General features: G+C 26.7%; 3 protein-coding genes across 5 annotated transcripts in view; 2 read left to right on the forward strand and 1 right to left on the reverse strand.

Moving 5' to 3' along the window:
• Positions 1-20,669, forward strand: part of LOC127280121 (uncharacterized) — a 28,815-nt gene extending 8,146 nt beyond the window's left edge. Inside the window, exons 2-7 of one of the 3 annotated variants that reach the window (XM_051302957.1) lie at positions 16,721-17,601; positions 17,658-17,973; positions 18,062-18,672; positions 18,739-19,174; positions 19,429-19,557; positions 19,631-20,669. In XM_051302957.1, coding sequence (XP_051158914.1) covers positions 16,721-17,601; positions 17,658-17,973; positions 18,062-18,672; positions 18,739-19,174; positions 19,429-19,557; positions 19,631-19,917 — 2,660 coding nt within the window. In that variant the 3' untranslated portion in view covers positions 19,918-20,669. Of the gene's footprint in view, positions 1-16,720; positions 17,602-17,657; positions 17,974-18,061; positions 18,673-18,738; positions 19,175-19,377; positions 19,558-19,630 lie in introns of all 3 variants that reach the window. The other 2 variants (XM_051302956.1, XM_051302958.1) reach the window with 2 other exon arrangements.
• The window catches only part of LOC127280119 (rab3 GTPase-activating protein catalytic subunit), a 39,655-nt gene extending 16,847 nt beyond the window's left edge, over positions 1-22,808 (reverse strand). Inside the window, exons 1-6 of the mRNA XM_051302953.1 lie at positions 22,448-22,808; positions 21,994-22,279; positions 21,744-21,880; positions 21,427-21,640; positions 20,948-21,356; positions 20,665-20,879 (exon numbers count right to left, since the gene is read on the reverse strand). Of these exons, the coding sequence (XP_051158910.1) occupies positions 20,665-20,879; positions 20,948-21,356; positions 21,427-21,640; positions 21,744-21,880; positions 21,994-22,279; positions 22,448-22,646 (1,460 nt within the window). The 5' untranslated portion in view covers positions 22,647-22,808. The remainder of the gene's footprint in view (positions 1-20,664; positions 20,880-20,947; positions 21,357-21,426; positions 21,641-21,743; positions 21,881-21,993; positions 22,280-22,447) is intronic.
• A 282-nt stretch (positions 22,809-23,090) lies between these two features.
• Positions 23,091-24,469, forward strand: LOC127280142 (spindle and kinetochore-associated protein 1-like). The gene is made up of 4 exons (XM_051302995.1): positions 23,091-23,358; positions 23,438-23,559; positions 23,641-24,106; positions 24,187-24,469. Exons 1-4 carry the CDS (start codon positions 23,271-23,273, stop codon positions 24,345-24,347), a joined length of 837 nt encoding a protein of 278 aa, XP_051158952.1. The 5' UTR covers positions 23,091-23,270; the 3' UTR covers positions 24,348-24,469.
• The last annotated feature ends 47 nt before the right edge of the window (positions 24,470-24,516 follow it).

Genomic DNA, 24,516 nt, shown 5'->3' on the forward strand with positions numbered 1-24,516 from the left:
CAAGCTTGCATGGTAAGCTTACCAAAAGATTGCAGTGTAAGGTTACTGCAAAATTGCACAATAATATTATAACAAGATTGCTCAGTAAGGCAACCAAAAGAATACAGTGTAAGGTTACTGCAAGATTGCTCAGTAAGCTTGCACGGTAAGCTTGTGGCAAGGTTGGTGCAAGGTTGCGCCAAGCTTGCCATAAGGTTGCCGAGCAAGTTTGCGTGGCATGCTTGCTGCAACCTTTTGAGCTGATTGGCAAGGTTATTTGTCAACATTGCACCAACCTTGCGACATGCTTACCGTGCACGCTTACTGAGCAATCTTGCAGTAACCTTACACTGTATTCTTTTGGTTGCCATAAGGTTGCCGAGCAAGTTTGCGTGGCAAGCTTGCTGCAACTTTTTGTTCTGATTGGCAAGGTTATTTGTCAACCTTGCACCAACCTTACAGTGCAAGCTTACTGAGCAATCTTGCGATAATATTATTGTGCAATCTTGCAGTAATCTTACACTGCAATCTTTCGGTAAGCTTACCATGCAAGCTTGGGTCAGGTGGGACATTTGAAGATTGCAGTATGCCGGCAAACTTGCCGTGCAAGGTTGGCAATATTGCGCGGCAAGCTTGCCGCAAGGTTACTGCAAGCTTACCTGCAATCTGGATAGTTTTATGGATAATTAGAAACGTAAATTTATCGATGAGGAGCTAAGAGGGCGGTTTTTTTTCTCCCATACAGAAGATTTATTTATTTATTTTAATTTAAATACGACTTCATTAGCATAGTTCACTATAAAGACAAAAGCTATTAGAAAATAATTGAATATATTTATAATGAGGTAACGATTACGAAAGAATTGTTATATACGATGATGATAATATATGTTACTCAATCACATATTTGGCGGCGTGAAGCTATTCAATTATGGATTTAAAAGGAGTGCCCTTTTGTGTTGAGATTATTCACGAAGAAAGTTATATTGGCAATTAGTTGTTTTGTGTCACGTTGGATTATATCAGAATAATAATCAATTTTGCCATTTGTTTTCTCTTTACGAAAAAAAAAAAATTGATTCGTTATTTTAGATGAAAAATAATAATATGCGTGTATTATTCTTTTAAATCGAACTTGATTTATGTCTCATTCGTCATGGGAAAACGATTGCTATTCTCAGGGGGTCTTGACCTTCATGTCCATGTCACGATACTACAGAGAGAGAGACCACCTGCCGCCTTATGTAATGTTTGGTCATGATATATATATATTCAATTGTAAATCGTCATTTTCATTGAAAATTCAGGATAAGCAAAAAATTGTAGGATATGATAATTTTTGATTAAATGATTATTTGAAATAAAATCAAAATTATTTTATTTTATTAATTTGTAATCCTCTTTGTGTATTTTTACTTTAATCACTTAAAATTTTTTGCTTCTTAGATCCCAGAGTGCGTGTCGCATATATAGAAGCACAAAAAAAACATAATAATATTGAAATTGAGAGTCCAACATAAGAATTAGGCAAATTTTAAAGGCATGATTCATATTTTAAATATTCTATTCATAAGAAAAAATGTCCTTGATTCTAGAAGGAAATATTCTTTGCACCTGATGAAACCTTTTTTTTTAATTTTATATATGCGCATCACGTATCACACAATGTATTCTTATATATACAATAGCGTACAAAATAAGGGGGGGATGAGTCAAATTTACACAAAACTGATATGCCTATTGTAAATTTTTTCATACTGATTATATCATCCCACGAGTGGGATATATTTTTAGATTCAAAGAAAAAGGACACAAAATATACAAATTTTTTTTCTATATATTCTTTACATGAGAAAAAAAATTTCTTTTTTTCTTCTCAATTTTTCAAAAACTGAATACAACCAAATAAAGGATAATCCAATATAAAAAATATTCGGCACGATTTTTAAAATTCGAACAATCAATAAAATTATCATGAATAAAAAAATATCGAAATTTAAAAATCGCTTCAAAATCTTTTTATTTTGTTCAGTTATTTGTGCGTATAATTTCGCGGTTAAATGAAAATTCGGACAAATTTAGAAAAATTCGCTGTCAAATAAAAATTCTGATAGATAAAAATTTGTTTAAAACCAACCAAAAATTCTGTCAAATATAAAAAACGCAACAAAAGGAAAAAAAAGAAACAAAAATTAAAAAAGAAAAAAGAATATATAACAGATACGCATGTTATAAATTGAAATTTCTCTTTCATGAATGAAAATATATATATATTTTTGATACCGTCTAATATACGGATAATATCAGATTGTTTGGGTGTTTGAAAAATTTCACTATGGAAACATTCGTATTAATACGCAATAATATGAAAAAGACAATGAAGAATAGTCCGGGAATGAAGCCGCGGGACAATTTATAATTTTGTATCCATCTCTTCTCATATATATACGCATACAAACATACGTTATGTCAAAAGTGAGGTGAAAATTATTATCGGCCATTAATCTACAATCGCCGCACTTACAAAAGTCTTCTCAAGGTGTTTATATATATATATATATATATGAGAAAAGTGAAATTTTGTTTCTTTTTGTTTTTAACATCAATATAATATTACACAACACAAATATAAAAGAAAAATGATTGTCGACTATTATTGTATATATATGAAGTACCATTATCATAGTTTCCATTATTTCTGACACGATCATCACATATTTCATTTAAATAATTTATTCATTTATCATTCTTTTGAAAATTTTTTTTAAATCATTGGATAAATTAATCGACTTGGGTAAATATAGGACTTGAAACTTAAAATGCAGCATAAAGACTTAGATTTGCAGCACAAGATCCGAAATGTGACAATTTTAGTTTTCATTACACTGTACACTGTAAAAATAAAAAGGAGTTGAATTTTAACTCCCTGGGGGATGCTATATAAAAGTCCCACCCTTTTGCCCACTTGGAAAGATTCCCCGGAAAGTGCCCCTGGAGATTCTATCAGAATTCCGCCGGAACTTCCAACGTAATTCCGTTGGAATTCCATCGGAGTTCCAAAGAATTTCCAATGGGATTCCGACGGAGTTCCAACGGAAGTAGGACTCTAAAAATTTTGAAAAAAATTAATCGGAATTCCGTTGGAATCCCATTGGAAATTCTTTGGAACTCCGATGGAATTCCAACGGAATTACGTTGGAAGTTCCGGCGGAATTCTGATAGAACCTCCAGGGGGCACTTTCCGGGGAATCTTTCCAAGTTGGCAAAAGGGTGGGACTTTTATAACATCCCCTAGGGAGTTGAAATTCAACTCCTTCTTTTTTTACAGTGTATTTTCCCTTTTTAATCCACAAAATTCTTTTCTCAATGAGAACGCATAAATTATGTTCGAACTTTGAAAATTGAATTTTGAATAATATATATAGTTTCAACTTGAATCTGTGTCGCACTTGTATGTAACAAAATTAGCGAGTGTCACTCTCCATGGAACTTTGGCATAATTACCACGAGCGCGAGAGGAATATTGAGAAATATTTTTTTAAGTGACGTATATTCACAAGTTAACTTTCAAACAAATCCTCAATCTCTAACTCTCTTTCTTATTCAAACCGTAAGTGTCTTCCTATTACAAAGTTGATATTACGAAAGCGATAAGGCGCGCATATGGCGAATAAAACGTATATTTATTACACGAATCGTGCAAAATGTAAATCGCGTTAGTATATTATTATCTATAGGGAATTTTTTTTGTTTTTTTAAATTTCAACTATACACTTAGTTTGTTTAGCAGCCTCTTTTCTTTATGCGCTAGTTTCACAAATGACTCACACAATATATATATTGCTCCAAGGGAATTCACGACATTTTTTCCCCTCTAATTTTAGAAGTATTTTCATTGCACAAATTACCCTTCAATTGTTACTAGATAATAATATGCATATGCAAAAGGAGAATGTGACATTGACTCAATTTATCCTTTATGACAAATGAAAACGTTCACTTCTATTCTTTTTTTTTCTTTATTTTGCCCGCAAGGATAAAAATTCCTATATCAAATAAAATTTTTTTTTTTTTTGCTAATTCAACAGAATTCTCATTCAATTGAATTTTATGTGATTTGAATTATTAAATGACCGATTTGTCAGAATTTCAATTTGTCCGAATTTTTAATTGTCCCAATTTTTATTTTTACAAATTTTTAATTAATACCATTTTTAAGACGGCGAATTTTCATTTGTCCGAAATTAAAAATTATTCGAATAAACAATCGACAGAAAGAATTTGGCGCAATTTTCAAATATTCACCAATCACACAATTTTCTTGATAAATTTCGAATTGGTGAATTTTTGAAAATTGCGCCAAAATTTTTCTGTCGATTGTTTGTTCGGTTAATTTATAATTTTGGGCAAATTTAAATTCGGCGTCGCAAAAATTGTATTAATTAAAAATTCGGATAAATTAAAATTCGCGGTGAATTGTAAATTTTGTCATTTAAAAATTTCAATAAGATAAAATTCAATTGAATGAGAATTTTGTTAAATTAAAATTCGATTAAATGATAAAATTCTCGTTTCAAATTTTTTTAATTTAAAAAAAAAAGGATTAAAATTAGAGTAATATGATAATGACTTTCCTTTTTCAAGAGCTTTCGGTTTTCAAGGAAAACGAGAGAGAGAGATATTATTTACACGGATGAAAGAAGTTATCGATAATATTACCAATATATGCCTTGTGCGCGGAATATGATTGAATGGCCTAAGAATTGTGGCTATAATCAAAACGCATTAGTGCAAAATTGTTTTAAAGGCTTCTGTGTGTGTGTATATATGTATTTTGCATTAATAAATCAGAGCTCACAGTTATCATTTGAAGTTCAATTTTATTCCCACGCTTTTGTTCGTTGCTTTTTTTTTGCTCAAATTTCTTTTAAAAACATTCAAAAATTAAATAATTTAAAAAAAATGTAATTTTGTTTAAATAATTTAAAAAAATGTTATTTTTTAAAAATAATTTTTAAAAAAATGTAATTTTGAAAAAAGCATGTGATTGAATTTAAAAAACAGAAACGCATATGGAGTCATTAGCCGGCGAATTAAACAGAATGTGTAAATTCGTTCGCATTTTTTTTTTTTAAATTAATTAGTTTAGGTCATGTAATCTTCTTTTCGCCCAGTTAACAAGTATGTTCGCTCTACTTACTATAAAGACACACACACACACACAACAAAGCATCTTTCTCTCGCATTTTTTTTTCACATATAGAGAACTATATAAAATAATTCAAGAATTACAATAGAAAACTATAGGCAATTTTTTTTCTTAAACTCTCCCTTATAAAAAATTAATTTGTTCAAAAAAAAAAAGAAAGAGAGAAAAAAATTAATAATCATCTTGCTATTTATGATTCGTAAACAGTCAATCGATATAAATATAATTATAATCACGTCCCGGAAATCCTGTCTATAAATTTACACCTTTTTCATATATTATATCTTATTGCTTCAGTAATCACGTGTTTCTAATCTCAACAATAAATGTTGCAATAAAAAAAAAAATTGAGCATTTATAATAAAAATTCGATTTGAAAATATTTTTGGATTTTAATCCTAAAATTAAAATTTAACCTTTAAATTTGCTGTAGCGGTCTCTCAGACCGAGAAAAGTACTAAGCGTCCTTTTTTTAATGTAGTTTAAATGTTAATCTATATAATTTAATTATACTTTCTTTAACCCTAGACAGCACAACCACCCCAAAATTGTTTTGTTGCTAGAATGTTTATATTTAGCGCAAAATAAATTTATTATAAATAATTTTTTTCCTTTTTTTATAATGAAGAAGATAGCGTTTTTTGTTTTTTGATAGAATCAAAAATATGGCCAAAAAATTACAAAAATCACAAAATCTGCCAAAAATACCGAAATTTGAATTTTTTTCTGGGGTAGTTTTCTACCCCAGATGTGCTTTCTAGGGTTAATAATTTAGAATAAAAAAAATAATTACTTTTTTACTAAACGTCCCTCTAAATAAAGTAGGAAAAATTCATAAAACAATTCAACAGAAATAATTAAAATTTTAACTATCTGCATAGTTAAATGTATGGTGGAAATCTATAATTACACAATTATTTTTCAATTTGGCTCTTAGAAATACCACTCAAAAAAAGGACATTTTTCTCAGTGATTATTTTAATAAAAAAAAATTACTAACAAATAATAAGAAAGTGATTATTAGAAGAAAAAACGATTATTTTACAAAGAAAATTGATTAAATTATAAGAGAAAAAACAAAGTGCCTATTATTATACAAGAACAACACGATAATGTAAAATTAAATAATTTTCCATATATACTCGGCGTTGGCAAATGAAATATCTCTATATTGAAGGCGAAAAAGGGGATCAAGCATTGATCGTCATTGATCACGATCGAAAATTCTAAATGCCTATTTGCTCAATATATTTATATACATAGTAATTTTCAATGCGCAGTAGTATGGAATAATCGTGCAAAAGTTTTCTCAACATTCGTGTAACACATTATAGACATTATTAAAAGTATTCCTATATATATATGAGCGATTATCGGTAGCCTAAAGCTTTTAGGGTAAATATCGATGAACTTATTATTTTTTTTTTTTTACAGATCATAAGAGTTTAATAATGACAAGTTGAGAAACTATAAAATTTATAATAGTCTATTTCAACCTGCTATTAATTTTTTTTTTTTTGCCTTAAGGCAGGAAGTCTTGAAAGTCAGTAGTTAGCACTCTATATACATAATTATTATTACTTTTTACCAAAAAATTAATATTCAAGATCGAAAAAAAGAATTAGAATTTAAAATACCGAAAAAAAACCGTTTAAAACAGTTTTTGTTTATAGTATAGCGTAATTGAGGCTTTATAATCTTTAAAAGGTATATAACTTAATTTTATGCCAACTTTCTAACAGCCACAGTATTAGCTAAGTTACTTTATAAAGTGAGAAAATGCGTTCGCGTATTTAGATAAAAATAAAAAAAAAAAATGTTGTAATACAGTAAAAATTGGCTAAAAAAAAAATCCGGAAATTGATTTCTTGAAAAAAATTCTTTTTGTCGAAATACGGTGTTTAATTGGTATCACACTTTTTGCATATTAAAAAAAAGAATTCTAATATTTTGCCATAAAATAATTAGTTTCATTCTCCAATAATTTATTACTATTATTATTATTATTATTATTATTATTATTATTATTATTATTATTATTATTATTAATTTAGGTATAAATTACAAGTATTGTTCCAGGTATTTTTTATAATTATATTTTATCTTACTACTTTAAATTAAAAAAAAAAAAAATTTTGAATGAAAAAAAAATTGAAGAGGCGCGAGTCAAATCGACCTAAAAGGGAATTCGTACACAATTTTAACCGTAAAAGAAGAGAGAGAAAAAAAACGGTTTTTTTTTCCCCTGTATAGATGAAGAACCTGTTTCAATATCTAAGAGAGGCCGCGCCTGATTTGAGAATTATGCCAATATATAAACGGACCAAACGAACGGTTCTCTCCGACAAGAGAATATATATATATATACATACACAAAGTTGAATGCATTTCTTGAAAAAAAAAATTAAGAAAAAAAAAATTGTGTCTTACAGGTAACGTTACGTTATCGCGATTCTTCAATGAGTCGAACCAAGAGGTCACTATAAAGTCGATAGAGAGTGCAAGAGAGTACGAGAGAGTCAAAAGAGAACGAAAGTGAAAGGTACAAATTCCTGCACAGGTATGCCCGGAACACGTGCATGGTACTATTCACAATTAATGAGTTTATGTGTGTGTGTGTGTATGCGTCTTCGCACGCGTCTTTAAAATACACGCATTGCAATTTATTCAATATATAATACCCAATATAGACACAGGAAAAACGCGTTTTTAATCTAGATATTTACCGCGACATTCTTTCACATCGAAAAATTAAAAGTGTTCTATGATGATATCTTTTTTGCTGATTTGACACATTGTTTGTCTAATCTAGTCTCTAATTATTCTAAACTTGATTTTATCACACACAGAATACAAGTTTATTACTATTAACGTCATTAACGTTTCTATATAATTTTCTTCTTTAAATTTCAATTAGAAAAAAAAAAAAAATTCTACTCTCAAGTTTGACAAAAATTTAACTTACTAAACTATTGAAAAAAAAAATATTTAATACAATTATAACTATGTTCAATTTAAAAAAAATTCAGTTTGTGACTTACAAACATATTTAACAATGCAGAAAGCGTTTTGTAGTACCGATAGTGAACACTAGAAGTGCCACCTTCGGGTCACGTGACTATTGCGCACTAATTTGAATTACTAAAAAACTACTCATTAAAAGAAATAAAAAAATTTTAATTACTTTTCTTTAATTAAATATATATATGGGGCGCATGATTATGTATTAATCATTAGTCAGAATTTTCATTTTATCGAATATCATTTGTCATAATTAGTTTTGAGCCGAATTTTTATATTTGTTCGAATTATTATTTTGCATAATTTTCATTAAACCGATTTTTTATATTATAGAATTTTTATAAAACCGAAAATTCACTTCATAGAATTTTTATTTGTCCGAATTATTATTTTGCATAATTTTCATTAAACCGATTTTTTATATTACAGAATTTTTATAAAACCGAAAATATACTTCATAGAATTTTTATTTGTTCGAATTATTATTTTGCATAATTTTCATTAAACCGATTTTTTATATTACAGAATTTTTATAAAACCAAAAATTCACTTCATAGAATTTTTATTTGTTTGAATTTTTATTTGTCAGAATTTTTATTTGCTCGAATTTTTATTTAACATTAATAGGCATTTTAAAGAATTTTTATTGGGTAGAATTTCATTGCATAGAATTTTCATTTTATTCTTTCAGATGAATTTTCATATTTATTCGAATTATTATTTCATATAATTTCGATATAACCGATTTTTCATACTATACAGAATTTTTAAACTTAACCGAAAAATCATTTAATAGAATCTTTAATAGAATCGCGCCAAAATCTTTCTTTCACTGAAAAAAAAATTCTGGTTAGGCCATATTTATAACATTACTTTCTAGTTATGATAACCAGAATTCTAGTTGAATTAACTAGAATTCTCGTTAAAATAACCAGAACTCTGGTTAACCTAACCAGAATCAAAATATTAAATATACCCTAACCAGAATTCTGGTTATTCTAACTAGAATTCTGGTTATTCTAACTAGAATTTTTTTTCAGTATTCGATTGTTAGTTCGGCCATTTACAAATTCGGACAAATGAAAAGTCTATATATCAATTAGAAATTCTATATAAATGATTTTTCGGTTAAGTATAAAAATTCTGTATAGTATGAAAAATTGGTTTAATGAAAATTATGTAAAATAATAATTCGAACAAATATAAAAATTCGGCACAAAAACTAATTATACGACAAATGAAATTCGATAAAATGAAAATTCTGACTAATGATTTTTAGAACATAATCATGCGTTCCATATATATTTAATTTAATAAATAAATAATAATAATTAAATATTAATAATAATAATAATAATAATAATAATAATAATAATAAATGAATAATATTAATTAATAAATAATAAAAAATAAGTTTAAAAATTCTTACTAATTGTAATTAATTATTTTTGCATAAAGAAAATAATAATTGGACTTTCATTACATTGAAAATTTCGTAAAATAAAAAAATTTTATTGACGATTGATCAATAAATTGGAAATTTATGGAATTGTGTGACATACTATTTGAAAAAAAAAATTAATCATTGAATCATTATTTTCTTTCATTATTCCAAGTGACACACGCAGGGAAAAAAAAAATTATTTCTACACACGCGTAGGTCTCGAGTTTTATAAATTTATGATAATTTTGCGTAAGAGAATCGATTTTGAAAGGCAATAAATGTAATTATTATTATTTTTTTTTCTTCACATATGAATGCATGATGAATCGAAATAATGAAACCTGCGCTTTGATTATACGGAAAATAATGTATATTTTATAACTGTTGTTAAGGCAAACACTGTTTTATTTTCCGTTAAAGAGAAAGAGAAAGAGAGATAGAGAGGAGGACACGTGCGCACATATGCTTTAAGAATATTAAAATGTCCCTAATAAATGCCACGTCAGTGTTCGATGTTGCGTGCACCTTGCTATAAAATATTTTTCATATAAAGGTCAATTGCAAATATTAAAAAAAAAAAAAATTCATTTCCTACAATTAATTTTTTAAATAATAAATCTTCGAAATCAAAAAACTAAACTTTTGCGACTCTTTTTCTAATTAGAAAAATTCGTATAGAAGAAAAAAATTAATTTTCCACAGAAATGAAAAATATTCAAAACAAGTATTCGGTGATGATTTGCAAACGGTCAAGGATATTCGGAAATGCGAATTCTCAGCCACTTTAAGTCCTTGACTCTATATATATACAATAATATGACCTTAAAGATCGCAGTCAATCACATTTCGACGCCTCCCATTGATAAGATGCCCGTTCATTTGTCAGAATAATAAAATGCCAACTTGAGCTCAGTTCAATATAAAGCTAGTTCAATTGTCAAAATAATAAAAGGCTAACTCAGTTTCCGTATAATATAATCCTATCTCGCATTAAATTCGAATTCAAATTTTCGTAAATTAAAAAAAGAAGTTTAAGTCGATCAGAATATTAATTCATACTTTTTAATGATTAATTAGTGATTAATAATTTATTAAATAAAATAAGAAATAGAATAAAAAACAAATAATAAAATAAAAATGAAAATAAAAAATATTATTAAAAAAGAAAAAAATTAATTTAGCCTTGAATTATTTATTACTAATATTATTTTTTTAATTTTTTTATTTTGTTAATCATTAATTAATCATTACAAAATATTAAATAATATTCCGAGATCGAGTTAAAAATTTTTTATTATACGAAAACTTGAATTCAAACTAAACTCAATATAATTTTTTTTCAAATTTTTTGATTTTTCTTTTGATTTATAAGAAATTTCGAGAGAAGCAAAAAAAAAAAGCGGAAGAATTTTTTCTTTTTCCACAAAAATTGAATACAGTGAAAGAAGCTGTTGGAGCATAACAGAAATGAGTTACTCCGCATGAACACTGCGGTAACAGTTTGTCTGCGCGTTCGTGCTATGAAATTGCCCCGTTAGCAAAATACGTTATGAATATAATAAAGCTATATATATATATATATAAGAATTATTCCGTAAAAGCCGTTTCCTTCGATCATAGAACAGACAATTTCTGCAGGACCAGAAATATACAACCGTTTAGTCAACAGGTTATTTTAAGAGAGAAAAAAAAAAGTGACAGAAACTTTAATATCAAAGAGCACTGACTTGAATTTTATTCCATTCCAAAATGTCATTCAAAAACTTTCGCATACATAAAAAAAAATTTAATTTTGCCGAATTAAAAATAAATTCATTCGTGTCATGAAATAAATTTATTTTATTATTATTATTTATTATTATAATATTAATTAATATTATATATTATTATTATTATTATTATTATTATTATTATTATATATTATCTATATTAATATTAATATTAATTTATTTTTTATTATTATTTTATTATTTTTTTTTTATAAATTTATTTTTATTTATTTTTTTTATTTTTCTTTTTTCAAAAGAAAATTAAGAAGAGAGCAGAAAAATTTTCTCCGACACTATAAATAATTTTAAAAATTAAAATAGAAAAAAAAATTTAATAATATAAAATCTATATTGATATTAAATAAAATAGAAATCATAATGACTAAACAGTTGACAAATGAGTCATTTTTAATGACGTTAAAACTTGATTTACCTTTTGCGATTTAATGAGAGGCGTACAATAAAAAAAAAGAAAAAAAAAAAGAAGAGAAGAGAAAGGTGGAATTCTTTCGCGTTGATGTTTGGCTTTTTTAAATCGTGCCATTACCTTGGCAATGGTGATCAAAATGTGTTCATGTTGTGCGCCAATTATTTTCATCGTATAATAAATAATAGAAAAATGCACCGATATGTATGTATATATATATATAAAAGTGTGCATAAAATGCGACACGGTAACTTGCCATGTTGGCCCTCTTAACAAGTGTTCCGAGTCTTATTCTTTTATTAAAATATACATTCTTACTTTATAAACAACGGTATCACGAACTCTATCTAATTAATCAATTAATTGACTATATTTTCATTTCCATTAGATATACATAATTAATTTTTTACTGCATAATTTTCACTTATTAAGCTGACAATTTTTTTCTTTTTCAATTTCTATATAAATTATTATTTTTTTCAAATTTATTTTAAAATTCATTTTCAAATTCGTAAAAAATTGATTTCAATTTCTTTTAATGAAAATTTCTCAAATGAAGATTAAAAAAGAAATTTGTCAAATATATTTCCGTAAATTGAATTTTTACGAAAAAAAAAAAAAATTGAAAATCATGAAAACTAGAGTAAGTGTACCAATTACGGCGCGTCTATAAAAAATAACTATTATTACTATTATATTTAATATAACTGTTGCCAAATGATTAAAAAAAAAAATTATTATTATTTGAGATCAAATTTTTTTCCACGCTGCAAATTGAAACATTTTTAAGATTTTCATTTATATTGGCTCCAAATTTCGGCGGACAAATTATATCTTCAAAATACACGTATATTTTGCTCGCACCGAAATTGATAAAAACGCGCCGCAATAAAAAATTATGATATTAAATTTTAATTTCTCATATTTTTTTTAAATAATCGATTTTAATAAAGTTAAAAATTTTATTATTTTTTTTTATATCTTAATAACATAAGCTTTTTAGTTTAATAAGTTTTAAATTGAATTTATAAAATATAAAAATGTCGATTTTTCTATTATTTCAAAGGTGTTTTGACTCGAATTGCGCCGCAATTTGTGCATTTTTATATGATTGAAGAAAAAGATATACATAAACAAGAAAGTTTAATAAACCAAATAAGTAACAATATTCGAAAGTAGAAATCAATATATTATCGAGAAGAGAAGATCTTTACGAGATACAATATATTTGAAATGAAAAGTAATAATGTTACGAAACAGAGAGTTCATCACATATTCACACGTTAAAATTCAATAATAATAATAATCATAATCATACTAATCATAATAATAAAAATAATAATAATAATAGTAATAATAATAATAATAATAATAAAAATAATAATAATAATAATTTCAGAAAAACAGTAATGAAAATTTTGAACTTTGATAAAAATTTTACTAACAAAAAAATACCGAAAAGAAAAATGCAAATTTAGTAAAATAGAAAATTTCAAAATCGAATTTTTCAACTAACGAACAGGGACATTTTTTATTTTTGAAGAAAAAGTTTTGTAATCGATTGGAATCCTAATGGTAGTTGTGTAATAATGTATATAACATTCAGTTAGCCCAGGAACTGAGACTTCTTAAGTCTCTCTGGTAAAAGTCATTAAACTTTGTTTGTGTGTGTGTGTGTGTGAGTGTGTTTGGCACGCTACGCGATTAAACTCCCGAGACGCGCACTCACGTTTTTATTCTTTACCAGTGCGTATACATAAAATATACATCCTCAAGTGTATAACCATTTTATGCACATTTCTATATATATATATATATATATTACACGCACAACTTTGAAGCATTAGTTTATGCGCGCTTTCTGACGAAACAAAATCTCCCACAGTTGAAAGGAATTAGTGCAGATTTCTTTTACCGGATTTTTTTTTTTAAGTGTTTCCTTCCGACACACTATTTCTAGCTAAATGTATAGAGGCGCCCTATAGATAACGTAAATTGCACAAAGCGTTTGAAAAAGAAAGAAAGAAAGAAACGATCCATTCTATATTCATGTTTGAATTATGCAAATAACAATCAGGAAGCAAAGCCTAAATTCAAAAAGCAACACTACTGAGAGAAGAAAGAAAAAAATGAAATAGGTCCAAAAAAGAGATGTGGAAAAAAAGAAACAATATTAAATTATTTCCTTTTCAAAAAAATAATTTAGGAAAAATAAAATTATCACATTAAAATCTTAATAGCAAATTAATTTGTGAATTGCTTCATATTACTAATTAGCCACGGTAAAATATATTATACCAACAAGATGTTTCCCATACATTAATAATATTTCAAAATAAAAACTTATAATTACGGAAGCAAATGTTTTCTACGATCAACAATTTTTTTTTTGCTAAAAAATTTTTTTTTTCAAAAGTTAGATAAATATTTCTCTAAAGAATTAATTAATTAATATTATTAATAATAAAAATAATAATTAATTAATATTATTCATAATTTATAATTATTTTTAATGAGTAAAAGAAATTAACTAAATTTGAACTGTTACAATGTTCAACAGTTCACAAGTGAATTATTAATATTTTTAACAATGAGATATATAACCTAAAAACGAAAAATTTTGTATAATTTTGAATTTCTTACTTGGTTTTTCCTGAAAAAGCGCAACATTTCTTCAAATTTCTTTTTTCTCTTTTCTTTAAATTTTACTTTGAGGTTAACTTTTCTTTCAAATACTAATTCCTCACGTATTTTAAATTTACACATGATAATCACTATATTCACATTTTCTTGCATTTTTTTTCGAATGTATTTTTGTCAGAGAAATTTACTTTTTATTAATTAAAAGCAAAGAAAATTGGCAAATAAAATAATACACGTGATGAACATGATCCATTTTGGATCCACTATGACCACAACCATAAACTAAAATGAAAGAGAGGAAACTTGTATCTAACTATGATTAATCCTGATTGGTTAGGATAATTTCTAACAACCAATCAGAATATTTTAATAGGAATACTTTATTTTTGAATTGAATATACGATTGCTGATTGGTTACGCAAATTTCCAACAATAACCAATCAATATTTCAATAGAAATACGCGCGTTATTTCAAATTGAATACACGATTAAGTAAATATAATTATTAGAATGGAAAATTAATTATTGTTAAATTATCAATTAAATAGATAAATCTAATTATCAAACCAGAAATTTAATGGTGAGATCGACCCTAAATGTTTTTTTTTAAAATGTTATAATTTAATTATTATTTTTTTTTGCATTAATAATTTATTTAAATTAAAAAAAAATTTGCTGAACAAATTTTTGATAACAAAGTCAAAAGATAAAACTTTCACAAAAGGGAACTTAATTTGAGAACAATATATATTCGGGAAAGGTAATTTAGAAAAAAAAAAAAATTAACCCGACATTGTTGACACTATTTACACACACACACACATACTTTCTACGTTCTACTTCAGTTAATTTTTCCACAATTATAGAAATCTACCAGGTTCCCACAAGTTCCTGTAAATAAGAACATTCAAAAACTCCAAATAATTATATTCAGTGTTTTAAATACTATATTTATTTCCCAAGGGGGAAATTTTACTGCCCAAAGATCTTTGGCAATCAGAAAACCTCATCAGTATTCAAAAAAAAAGAAAGTATTCAAAAAAAATTTATAATAATTTAACACAAATCTATTAGAATTTATTAATTAGATATTTATTAATTATTTATTTATTGTTATTAATATTATTAATATTTATTATTAATTTTATTATATTTTTTTAATTTTACTAAATTATTATTAATTAGATATTTATTATTTATTTATCTATTATTAATATCATTAATATTTATTATTAATTTTATTAAATTATTATTAATTAGATATTTATTATTTATTTATTTATTATTATTATTAATTAGATATTTATTTATTTATTTATTATTATTATTAATTAGATATTTATTTATTATTATTATTATTATTATTAATTTTATTCTATTTTTTTTTAATTTAATTTTTTTATTTGTAAAATATTTAATGTAAATTTTGCATTTTAAGAAATTTAATTTAATCGAATTTGCATGTAAAAAAAATGTTAATTTTATCAAATTCTAATTTAATTGAATTTGCATTTATTTAACTAAAATTGTCATTTTTTTTTTGTTTCTAAATTTTGAAATGTAAAATTTATAGAAACTCTGAAATAGTAATTTTCAAGTCCTATAAACGTAGACAACTGAATGGAAGTTCGTATATATAATTATAACGCTTCAGTGAATGATCGTTCTAGATCATTCATCAACCGGAATTCATTGATTGAAATCGGAATTCCATTGTTATATTATAAAGAGAGAGAGAAAAAAACGATAATGTGGGTCAGACGATTTTTTTTTTTTAGACAAAATTCTATTTGTGATGGGAAATTTCTTGTTTGCAAAAATAATTATCGATTTTCAAAAACTTTCGATATTAAAAAGTGAACTCAAGGCTTCTCCTCACACAAGTGAACCTGTACTTTTCCCTGATTCTATGATTTTACTCTCTTGATTCTTTTAAGAGTCAACATGAAGGAGGCTCGCCTTCGAAGTTGTTCTTGAACTCTCTCTCTATAATGTATGTAGCACATCGTTGCAAGATTACGGTGCGAAGCGCGACTCGGCCATTGACTCGTAACGGAACGAGATGAATCGCGTCATTTGTTAATTTTTGATTCCTTTTTTTTTAAAACACCATCTAAATAAATTTGCAAACTCTAACAAAACGAAAAATAATTTTTCAAATAAAATAAATTTTTCGTCACCTATTTCTTGAAGAAGGAAAACGAATTGAATTTTTTTTTTTTTTTCAGGTATGACAACAATGAAACCACCACCGCGGTTGCTGCTGCTGGTTGGAATGCTTAGTGTTACAATGGCAACGTCACCTTGTCCGTGGTCAAGTCACGTGCCAAAACTTGATGGCTCTTGTATTTGTGATTACAATCTCGCCAATGAATTATCAATTCAATGTGATATTGTTGATTATAATCAATTAATAAGGGCAATGCGTCGTTATGCTGGTCAAATGTCAATTGATCTTTTTTACGTGAATAACAGTACAATTGGAACATTAAATTCATCATTGTCATCCCTTAGAATAACAAATATTCAACTTTCTGGTTGTCGAATAAAAACAATTGAATCTGATGCCTTTAAAGGACAAGAGACGAGTCTTCGAACATTAAATTTAAGACACAATGAACTCACTGAAATTCCATCATTAGCCCTTAAATCATTGACAAATCTAACTGTTCTCGATCTTTCTGTAAATAAATTTAAAACAATTGACGATGAAGCATTTTTCAATTTAAAATTGGTAACATTAAAATTATCCGATAATCCAGTGGTGCTTAATTCAGGTGCATTTAAAGGTCTTGAAAAGACATTAAAAAATTTGAATTTAAAAGGAACGAGACAAAAAATTGTACCCGAAGCACTTCGGGGATTGGGTGCTCTAGCATTTTTAGATTTATCACAAAATAGTATTCAACGATTACCAGGACTCTCGGGAATTAAGACATTCGAGGGATTAAATTCATTAACTGGTTTAAATCTCGAGAGGAATTTAATTGGTGAAATTGGTCCAGATGCATTTTACGGCGTTAAAAATACACTAAGTTCACTTAGTTTGCTAAACAATGTTCTACAGGTCTTTCCAACTAGCGCCATCAACAGCGTTCATGATTTGAAGGTTTGTATTTTTATTGTTCTAAAAAAAAAACAGAAACTAATTAATTTTTATTCCAGGTCTTGGATATTGGATTCAATTTAATTGCCGAATTACCAATAGAAGCATTCAAAAATAATCCATCAATAACGCTACTTGCTATTGATGGTAATCCCTTGTCATCAGTGCCCGAGGAAGCTTTTCTTCGTTTAAACAAAACCCTACGTGGTTTAAGTCTTGGAGGTCCATTTCTCGTGTGCGATTGTAAATTACGATGGATCGTCGAATGGATGAGATCGCGGGACCTTCAAGTAACAAGTCGTGAGAAACCAATCCAGTTTTGCGGCAGTCCTCACAGACTTCAAAACATCAGTTTTTATAATATTGACCCTGAACGTAAGTAAAATATTTTTTTTCCCTCCACATTCCTTCGCTCTACCTGTAATCAATTTAATTTTGTTTTTTGTTTTTTTTTAATTTTCAGAAATGGTTTGCGAAGGTACTACAGAAGTGGTAGGAATTGGAACAGTGGAAAGTGTCGATACAAAAGGACCATTTGGACCAGTAAATGGAGTTGTTGAAGGATTATTACCAATGCGATCAACAAAAGAACCAAAGACGACGACAACGACGACAACAACAATAATTCCTAGTACAATGTCAACTGAAATTTCAATAATTGATAAACAATCAACACATTTACCAACAACAACTTTTTCAACATCTACAAATATTCCATTATCATCATCATCATCATCATCAACAACAAATCGTCCAATGTCAAGAACTGGAAATGTCTACATAACTCGAACAACAATGCAACCGAAATTTAATTCAGAACCAGTTCAACAACAACCAAAACATCCTCTTGTCTTTGGTTCACCGCCTTTTAAATCAAAAGCCGACAGAGAGGAAATTATCGTCAAGGACGTTCTCAGACAAGATAATTCTGTAATTATTTTCTGGGATACTGAAGCGCACAATATTTTGGGATTCCGTGTTATTTATAGACTATTTGGTGATTCAAGTTTTAAACAAGCACCGCCATTAGAAGCAAGCGAGAGAGAATTTAAAATAAAAAATGTCCCATCACAGGTAAGAAAATAAAAATAAAAAGAAAGAAATTAATCGAGAAGAAATTGAATTTTTTTCCTTTTTCAGGAATGCATGGTGGTTTGTGTTATTTCATTGGAGGATACAAATGTAACACCAGCAAATGTACCCTATAATCAATGTCGTGAAATAAGAACAGACAATTCACCAACATCAAATATGGATAAAATAACAATAGCCGCAAGCGCTGCAATTTGTGCAACAATTGTCGTGGCAGTTATTATATTTTTAGTTGCAAATCGTCGTCGAGCAAGAAAACTTCATACTCTACATGATATGGATCATCAGACAAAAATGGGTGGACCAATAACAAGTTTACCGGTTAATTGTTGTTCAACAGTTGGTCCAACACCAAGTCCAGGTGGTCCTCTACCATCAATGGCAACATTAAGTGCATATAATGCACAAAAAGAATGGGATCAAGTATCAGCGTATAGTGGACGTAGTATACCAAGGCCAAGAATATTTCCCGTTGATCGTCAAGGTAATATTTTTTTAAAAAAAATTTTCCTTTTCAAAGAAAATAATTGAACATTGATTCAATTTTTGTATTTTCTTTTACAAAAATCAACTGAAAAAAACAAAAATTAGTTAATAAATATTTTACTTTTAAATAACTATTTATTTTATTATAAAAATTAATTCAATAAGAATTAAGAAAAATGTTCAATTATTTTTTTTGCCTAGGATCTATAAACAGAGCATCATGTATTGATGAACTTCGACAATCACAATCAGGGCATTACACTACTGGAAAATCGCCACGTTCCATTGCTGATGGACAATCACAACATAGTTTCTCAAATAATTCATCACGTTATTTTGGCAATGCTACATTGACATCTAATTTGATTAACACTAGACCAGGTTTGTTTTTTAGCTTCAGTTAAAAAGAAAATTAAATTAAATAATAAAAATTTTTTTTTTTTTTTTTCTTTAGAACTACGACAATCGCGTCAATCATTGGCAGCAGCTTCTGATAGAATGTCAAGAGCAAGTTTTCCAAATGTCAATCATTTACCACCGCAAGCAACATCGCGAAGACAACGTCCACGTTCACGAAATCGTACATTGGAACAAAGTCATGTCCCACGTCCAGGAAGTCGATATAGTTTAGCGGAATCAACACACACGCTCAATAATTACGATGAGAATAATTATGATCACGATATGGATATTTATATGGCTCGTAATCCAACCACAAGAGGTGGACTCGTTCCACTTTAGAATTTTCGATTTTTTTTTTCTTTTTTTTTGCTCAACTCGGAAAATTCGTCAATGATTATTATCGTGCAATAATCGAACGAAATTTTATAAAAAAAAAAAGAAAAATCAAAACTTGTCTTCCCTTTTTGCAAAAAGGAATATCTATTTTTAACTAATCTGATTTTCAATATTTCTAGATATTTTTGAAATTATTATATATAAATTTGTAATAAAAAGAGAAAATGTCTGCTAAAATTTATCACTAATTCTCTTAGTGTACAAAATAGAAAATGATAAATACTCAATGTACAGACTAATTTCCTTCTATTAAATTCTAAAAAAAAAAAAAAAAAAAAATAACATTATTCTAAGAATAATATTCAAGAATTTAATAGAACGTTTAGTTTTTAGAATTTTTGAAAAATTCATAATTAGTTTCTTTTCCATTTACTGAGATTAGAGAGTTTTTTTTTTTAATCAAATTATGGCAAAAAGAATCAGTGCAATGAAGGCCGGATAATTTCCAAAGAAATTTTTTTTTTTTCTTGAGAAAAACTCTCACTGAAACTGAGTTTTTTTTTAGTAATAGAACCACTACACTCATTTTCAGTACACAAATGTGACTCAGTATTCACTGGTAATTATAATAATTGTAAATATCGTTTACCAAGTGACTTTTTATATATCTATTTTTTAATTAAAAAAAAAACAATGGAATATTTTGTACTCGACTTCGATAAAATTAGAAAAATAAAAAGATTTACTCACCCTGGTATGAAGCTGCCTTTATCCCAACGAAATCGTATTTCCTGAATGAATTCAAACCACAATTGAGAAAATGCCTTAATCCCACCTGATGATGATAAACAATAAACAGCAACAATTGCCAATCTCCATATTAAACTTCCAATTGCACACGATTTAATTCCTTTCCATTTGTTCTCGTCAAAATTGTAATTACTCAAATCCTCATAAGGATGAATCTAGAAATTTTATTTTAGAAAAAAATTATGTAATAAATAATTTAAAAAAAATTATTAAAATAACTTACGCAATTTTCATCAGCATCGGGAAAAAGAAAATACATTATTGGAATAAGATTATTTTCCGAAATGGGACCCTCGGAATTTTTTCGACGAAATTTCGGTCCTCTTTTACCCACGACATTTGATATCGTTGGTATTCTTGATTCAGTTAATATATTAAATGCCAAACTCAATGATGATTCTTCATTTTCAAAAAATGCCAAATCGCCAATAATATCCGTTAATAATCTTTGATCGTGGCATATTTGAAAAAATTTTGTTAAACTATCGCCGAGAAGACAATTTGGTGAATGTGTACTTTTAACTAACAATGACCATTCTGGCGCTAAAAGTGGATCTAAATCACTAAATCCTTCACTATCGACAACAATATTTTCCGCTATTTGATGCCAAGTGGTAAATAAATGTAATTCCCTAAAAAAAAAAAAGAATTTTCTAATTAAATCAAAATTTCGATTAGAATTAAATTTTTTTTAAAACTAACCTTATTGGATCGTAACTTGCTCCAAATGGAAGTTTACCCATTTCAGAAACGCCAATTGTCTCTCCTTGTAGAAATTCAAAATCAGGAAATTCTTGCGGTAATTTACTATTGATCCAATCTTTAATAATATACGAAAATCTAATAGATATAATTGCTGGATCTAATCTCAAACCGCATCCTTCACTTATTTTTTGCTTAAATAATGTAAGTAAACCTGAAAATGAAAATATTTTCAAAAATAAAATCATTACTGAAATATTAAAATACCAAAACTATAATAGTTTTTTTTAATATAAAATTTTCTTTTTTTTTCTCACCATTTAAATGTTTGCAATGAGGTGGAGTTCTTTTTAAGTGTATCATATTAAAATTTACTTTCGATCCCCTTCCAAGACCAACTCCAAGGTAAAATTGTTGCCATAATTCTAAAACTTGAACAAAAACTGGAACTTCGCTGCAAAAAAATTTTTTAAAACCAAAATATTATTATATTTTAATACAATAATTTTATTAAATTTATATTAAATAAAAAAAAATGGAAATAGAAATAAAAAAAAAACCAATTACCAATTTGAATTACTGGCTGCAATCGCTAGAGAACTGAGAAGAATTTTAATTCTCGTTTCATCGAGAATGGGAGTTCGTTTTGATGGAATTAAAACCAAAAATTCTCTCACTCCATAAAAACGAGCTATTTCCAAATGATTTCCATTTAATTGGGCAAAATCATTTGAAGCATTAAGAATATCTTTTTGACATTGTGTAAATGTATCTTCAACATCTTCACCACAGCCTCCAATTGATTCATTTAATTCTGTCTTTAATTTATAATGTTTAAAAGTAAATTCCACATCTAAAGAAAAATAAATAATAAATTCAAGAAAAACTTATAAATCAACATTAATTGTTTATAAAACGTTTTTTACATTATTAAAAAGAAAGGTTAATATTTATCCTATGTATACATTCGAAAGTTACTTTCTATAATTGATAAACATAAATAAATATAGAAAAAACTAACCTGCAAAGTTCAACTTCTCAGAGACTTCCAACCAACGTAAATTAATAAAATCTTTTTCCTTTAAAGGTGGACCAAATGTTATTTGAGAAAGTTTCCATTCGTGAAGTATTTCTTCAATTCGAGCAATAAATATTTCCCATTCTGTAGCAGTTGTAAAATCAAGATGATGAACATCCTCAGCAATTTCGTCGTTATTCATTATTGGCAATTGTTAAAAATTCATTAAAACTATTGAGAAAAAACTAATATTTACACTCAATTATAAATCACTGATTTAATTCACGTATTTTTAAGAACATATTTAAGAAGAAAAAAGTTTATAATTTTGAGAAAGTAAATTTATTTCAATTCTGTGAAGTTGGCAGACAAAGTGTAAAGAAAACAGGTTGTAGTATGCAATTGCACATGCGCTACTACAACTCTCTCATTGGTAGAAATAGGGCGTTCTTATTTAAACCATTAGAAAAATTATTTTCTACTTTCAAAATAAATAATTAATTAAAATTAATGTTTGCAAAACATAATTAAACATATAAACAATAAATTTAACCACTTACAATTTTTTTTTCCAGTTTTTTTTTTAAATACAGTATTTTAAATAAGGGCGCCTTTTTCTACTAACTTCACGTAGCTCGATTGACGGTTATAGAAAATAGCAGAAGAGAATAATTTTGGGGTTATACTCTAGAGACAGTGTTATTGTTTGTTAGTGTCATTATTTACATTATTAGTTTAAAATTAATTAAGTTTTTAGTATAATAATTTATTTTTATGTTGTACCTTATATAATTATATTTCTATAGTATTTAAATAGTTTGGAAAAATGGAAGACTTTTTTGAAAAAAGTGATGAAAAAATGAAAATGTTTGAAACAGCGACGTTGGTGATCAAAAATCAGCATTCTTTTATGTGTAATTATTTATATATACACTAAGTATTATACACTAAGTATTAATTATTTCTGATAATAATTAAATAATATTATTATAGATAAAGATGATATAGAAGGAAATCTTCTTCTGGCAAAGGAAAACTTGGATATTGTTTCAGAAGGAAAGAAATCTTTAAAAATACATTTGAAAGAATTAAAAGAAGGAAATGAGCGTTGTAAGGTAAATAACAATTAATATATAATATAGATAAATAATTTAGTAAATACAGTAAATTGTAAAAAAAATAATTATATCCACTAGGAAATGTTATTGATGCTAAAAACACTTGAAAACAATTTGATGCATATGGAGAAAAATATTCCAACTGGAATAAAAGATTTTTTGAAATTACAAGAAACAGCAGAAATTAAAAATGAATATGCAAATAATGAAGAAAAAGAAAATATGTCTATTGTATCAAATGGTGATGTTTTTACTCCCGATTCACAAATATCGATTAAAGATTGTAAAAAATCATTGTTTAAAGAAGTTGATGCTTATCCATTAATCAGTCCAGTTACACAGGAAGAATTTACAAAAATTCCAAAATATATAATTGGCCGACAAACCCTGAGCATTATTAATGGTTTAATTACGTCTATTAATCAAATTTTAAAAGCAAAGTACACACTTTTGTCATTGGGTAAAAATGGAGCAAGGAAAAAAGGAGATTTAGATCTATATCTTGAATATAAAAAACAACAAACATCTGTTGAAGAAGGAGAAGGTATACAAAAATTTAGGAAAATTAATATTTAATTTCAAATTTAATAAATGTATTTTATAAATAATTTATTTATCTTTTAGGTAAAATATTTTTCTTTACTGCTGAAGATTATCAAAAACATACGTCAACAAAATTGGATAAAATTAAATTAAACATGTTAACAGCTTTACGTTCCTGTCGAAAATTACGAGAAATTAGAATTGGGAAATCATTATTTTACATGGTAGTAACTGTGAATTAAATTGTAAATGTAATTTAATTTTGTTAAATTTAAAAAAAAAAGAACAAATTAGACAATAATTTTATATAAGATAAACTATTATAATAAAACAAAAAATTTTAATAAAAATATTTAGAAAAATATATAGTTATGGAATTAAATGTTTTTTATTGAAATTTTAAACCGCTTT

Source organism: Leptopilina boulardi, unplaced genomic scaffold (assembly GCF_019393585.1).
Source record: "Leptopilina boulardi isolate dan_hultmark-lab unplaced genomic scaffold, ZJU_Lbou_2.1 LbouV2_229, whole genome shotgun sequence".
In the NCBI taxonomy this organism is placed as follows: Eukaryota; Metazoa; Arthropoda; class Insecta; order Hymenoptera; family Figitidae; genus Leptopilina; species Leptopilina boulardi.

Bases quoted from the DNA above. Each gene is read 5' to 3' on its own strand.
- LOC127280142 (XM_051302995.1), top strand. From the start codon at position 23,271: ATGGAAGACTTTTTTGAAAAAAGTGATGAAAAAATGAAAATGTTTGAA. The intron at 23,359-23,437 runs GTAATTATTTAT...ATATTATTATAG, and splicing joins AAATCAGCATTCTTTTATGT to ATAAAGATGATATAGAAGGA. The intron at 23,560-23,640 runs GTAAATAACAAT...TATATCCACTAG, and splicing joins AAGGAAATGAGCGTTGTAAG to GAAATGTTATTGATGCTAAA.